This window comes from Limulus polyphemus, unplaced genomic scaffold (genome assembly GCF_000517525.1).
Source record: "Limulus polyphemus unplaced genomic scaffold, Limulus_polyphemus-2.1.2 Scaffold2306, whole genome shotgun sequence".
Taxonomy (NCBI): domain Eukaryota; kingdom Metazoa; phylum Arthropoda; class Merostomata; order Xiphosura; family Limulidae; genus Limulus; species Limulus polyphemus.
In genome coordinates, this window is record NW_013667916.1 from 44,732 (window position 1) to 49,816 (window position 5,085).

Here is a 5,085-nt window from a genome sequence, read left to right on the forward strand (position 1 = left end):
TTTAACGTAAACTTGTTTTATTATGTTTCTATTCTCATTTCTATTTCCATTTCATTACAAATATGGCTCTATTATGCGCCGTTTTTCCTGTATTTAATTACAGACAGACAAGCAAATAAACAAACAATCTCAGAGTTTTAGTGGTAGTTTTAGATAGATATCTTATTCATCAAGCGCTCGAGCTTTTGAGTTCTTTTAATTTTTAACTTTGATAATCACTTTATAATGGCCCGCCGTGATCTATTACTTGAAGAAGGTACTTTTAAAGGTTGCTTGGACATTTTGAAAAACAAGGAGGGATTAAATGATAGACCACAGATGTTTTCCAACAACGGAAGCACCGGCTTAGAGTCAGACAAAGAGGAGCCAAAAGTATAACATTTGAATAATTTTACGATAATGAACATAACATGTATGTCAGTATCTATGTATGTAATCAAAACTCCTTTACCATCTATTAAATGGCACTACAAACAAAAATCTATAAACAAAATATTCACACTTTGGGTATTTAAAATTCAGACAAATAGAAAAATAACTATGGTATATGCAAAAATAATTTATTTATGATAAAACAATATTTTAAATAAAAATACTCTCCTCACAACAAGAACACGACTTTCACTAGGACTGTACGTGAGGGTTTGATTATATTTTTATTAATGTAATTTTTATAAGTAGTATTGAGAAACTGGAGTTCTTAAAAAAACGATTATTTTTTTCAATAAATGGTACTACTTTTAATATATAAAAACATTATAGTTTATATCAGCAAAATTTATGAAAATTTTGAGTTCTGTACATTGAATCATTTTGATGCAGTTAGTTGCGTATGCCTAAATGGCACAAACCGAACACTTTTTTTAAATTTTTGTCAATGAGATATGACTACTACGTTTAGTAATTACTAGAAGAAATACCTCCCGTAGGGCAGCGTTTCTGTTAGTTTATACAATACTGAATACACTATTCTTTTCATCACGAGGTTTGTTCGCAGACTGTATAACTAAAAGAGGTATATAGTATTTTCAAATTATATTAACTTCCGATCAGAACAAGCTATGTATTTACAGGGGAACTGAAAATCAACTTGACAATCAGTATAGCGAACTAAATATACCTTTCTAGGTTTCGTACGTGTAAGGATTAGAATGCATTGTTTCATCACAGATTGCGAGTCGAACATCGTAACCACCAGGCCCCCAAACGATTACTGTATATCAGTAAAGCTGAACTCACTAGATTAGTAGTTTCTTAATTATGCCTTTATAAGAATACAAACAATATTTGAAAAACATGTTCACAGGAGAAGGAGACTTACTACTCGTTTGTTGAATTATCTTGGAGTTGATGGTTACAGAGACAACTTATCTTTTAACTACTGACGTCACAGAAGGAATTTTTCAGTTTGACCATTAATTAACCTCTAGTATCACATCTTCTTTCCCAGAGCATTAAATGGATCGCCAAACAAAAATATTTTCCTTAAACTCCACGAAAAAAAAACTTACACAAACAGAATCGTATAATTAATTATCAAGTGTTTGAAAATGTTCTTTCTTAAACTTAAAGACACAAAAGAATAAGTTCTCATTTCTTTTCACAAAAAGTATACTGACTGCAAAAAAAATTGTCTTTTTGAGGGTTAAATTGTGTCACTAAAACAATTCCTCTAACAGCTATTCAGAAAATACTGCTGTACACAAGGTATAACGAACCTTGTAGTTAGGTACGTCTATATCCTTGTTGTCAGGTTCGTCTAATAGATTCGCAAGTTAAATCTCAAAAATTACAACAAGTATAAACAAATTAGGAACTCTAACCTCTTGTGGTAGTCATTTTCGGTTTTCATTAAGCCTATTCTTATATATATATATATATATATTCTGAGACTAATTGCACTTTATAAGAGTTATGTTCCAAATCCTATGCTGCCCATGGAATTACTATCGCCTTCGTGCTCGTTCTATTCCGATGGCTGTGATTACGAACTATTGCCCAACAGCGCATTTCCCATTGCAACAAGTTTATGCATAGGAAAGAGAAGTAGGGTGAGTTTTATATAGATTGTTCACTTTATGTGGACATTGGCTTTTAAGATCACAGTTAAACAGATAAGATGCATGAAATTTCATTAGAACTCCATTGTAGAGCTTAAGACCCATGTGATTTAGTGCGACTGCTATGATTCCAGTTCCTTCAGCCATCTTTCCTATAAAAATAAGCGTTAATCTTGAATTGTGACTGGAATCTTGTGAACGTTTAGAGTGTGAGCTTTCGTCACATCCAGATTATTTTTATCAGGTTGTTAAAAGTAAAGGAGATATGCCAAGCTTCATCATATTGGCCTTCTGGATCGGAAAATTCTCTTTCATAACCATAGTTTTACTTTATAGTTGAGATGTTATTCGGTTTAATAATGTTTAACAATATCATTGTATGAATATTTATCTCTGCAAAATCCTTATATTTCAACAAACCATACGTTTATCCGTGATGACATTGCACTCTCCAATATATAGGTATTAGCTATGTCGCCATTAGCGCCATGAAGCATATCTGCTTCGACACGCCACAGAATTAAGATGTAGAAATGGAAAAACAATTGTTCAGGGTGCACGTAACTTCCTATGTTCAACCGTTCTGATGGTCTTTATAGTTTTATTCAAGAATTGTCAATTTTGTTCTGTTGTTTATATCAAAAATATTTCAAACCGTTCTTGTGGCCACATTTGAAAATTAGATATTCTAATTTCAGTAATTTGAACTAGTAGGTCTTCTCTCTATGTTGTTGATTTTCTCTAAAAGTCAAACCGTTAGTTATGATAGTAGCAATAGACTATAAAGACTGTCTGGCGTGCAGATGCTCATTATTCGATAGTTTTGTGCAGATATTACTTATTTAGTTATCAGTCCCTATAAAGCAGTTATATTTTTAAAACAAATATGCTCTTGCAGTAATTGATCTGAAAACGTTGATGTCTTATTTTTGGAAATGCATCATCGAATGTTATAAGTATTGCCTTATAACCAATGTATTGCTTGTTAACGAATCAATTCTCTTCATTCTTAGCACACAATGAGTTTCATATACAAATATAAGGAAACAGATTAATCCAAGTGATCTGCAACCTGGCCAAACGTACTTAAAGGCTCAGTCCGTCAGAAACAACAAATTATTTCACAGTAATGAGATAGCTCACTTCAGTAAAGACCAGCAACAGACGTCATTTGCAGACAATTTGCAAAAAACATTTTGCGAGATACAGAGATAATTAAAAGTAAAAAAAAAACAAAAAACGAAAAGGACGTTTCCAGGCACAATGAAATATTAGGTCTATTTTTTAGTTGTTTCAACCAACTAGTTTCAGTGACACAATAACCATCATCAGGACTCGTGAATACAGTGTTCATACAGTGATCTATTCAGTGATATGCTTTTACCATAGACCTTGATTGACTAAAGAAATGGAAAGTTTCAACCTGAACAGCATTTTATGAGCACCGGGATTAGCAATGCCTGAAGCGTCAGAACATCATTGCCTTCTTGTTGTGTAGCTTAGAAGTGTAGAAGAGTAATTTAAACCAAGTGCTCGATCCAGTTAAGAAAAAGCGTCAAACACTTCCGTTAAATTATACAGCTAGACAGCTAGTAATTGTTTACAAGTAAATCAATTCAATGACATCATGCTATAAGGGCAAACTTACGTTTCGGATAACCTTCTAACAGCATAACTTTGTGTACATTGACGTAACTCGTAGGCCTATAGAATTGAAATAATATGGAAACTATTTCTAACTTCCACGTGATCTTTTTTACAGTATATGTACTTTTGGCTGACACTAATCCCCTGGTGGACTTTACAAGATACATGCAAGAACAAGGTTTACTAGAAAACGGGGAGTATATAATTATTTGTGTGGATGATGAGGTGTACGATCCTACTAAAGAGCGACAGTACATACAAAAAGGTGAGAATAAGCTGTTTAACTTTCACAACTGGAAACAGAAACGATTCTTAAACAACCTAAAGATTTACTGTTATTTTTCAAAAATTATAATACAAGCCCTAAGTTAAAATAACTGACAAAAGTTTGTTTCCATATAGACCGAATACTATTTATAATTTGTTCCTATTCAAGCAGACATACTGAAATTCTTTGTTCTTTAGACAAACATCGTCCAATAATATATTCCTGTTCTTATCAGAATGGATACCAACAGGTTTTTCCTGTCCACACAAAATATTGAAAACATTTTGTTACCGTTTAAGCAGGTATTTATAAGGAATGTGATCCTGTACAGTCAAAAGAACTGTCAAACGTTTGTACCTATTCATGCTTAATATCTAATAACTGTTACATATTGTAGATCAATCAATTCATACTGATTTCTCATACAGTATATTTATATTTTTTTATCGGTATCATTATTTATACAAATTAAAGAACTGTTGTTCATACTGTATTATGGAATATAATGTTTTTTATGTAATATTAATATATTCTCTGCTTTAATTGTTTTACAGAGTCCGAGATAACCAACAGTGATGTTTTGCCGTTTCGAGCAGTATTAGTTGTCACTCATCGTGCACCCATCAACCCCGAGTACGAAGATTTTAAACAAAATGTCACAACCTTGTCAATGCGCCCTCCTTTTATAATTCCTACTCATCCTTATCTCGTACTTCCGGTGAGTTACTTTTTCTACTGATCTTAATATCGTACTTCCGGTGAGCTCTTTTCCTACTCATCCTCTACCAGGTTTACTCATATCTTCTTCGATTAATCCCTACTCAGTGTATTTCGTATTATTGGTCTCACTCATCTTTACTTCATGTATCTTGTTAGTGTAGTTTCTATTCATCCTTTACTAAGTTTACTCATATTTCCTTTGAGATCTTTCCATACTCAGTTTTATCAAGTACTTTTAGAGTAATCTTCCCTACTCATCTTTACTCCGCATATCCTGTAACATATTTTTTTTACTCATATTCCCTTTGAGATCGTTTCTCACTCAGTTTTATCTTGTACTCCCAGAGAAACCTTATCATACTCATCTTTACTGGGTATATTTTAGAATAC

General features: G+C 32.6%; 1 protein-coding gene across 1 annotated transcript in view; it reads left to right on the top strand.

Moving 5' to 3' along the window:
• Positions 1-5,085, top strand: part of LOC106466571 (guanylate cyclase 32E-like) — a 63,125-nt gene that overhangs the window by 25,619 nt on the left and 32,421 nt on the right. Inside the window, exons 3-4 of the mRNA XM_022394604.1 lie at positions 3,823-3,972; positions 4,530-4,693. Coding sequence (XP_022250312.1) covers positions 3,823-3,972; positions 4,530-4,693 — 314 coding nt within the window. The remainder of the gene's footprint in view (positions 1-3,822; positions 3,973-4,529; positions 4,694-5,085) is intronic.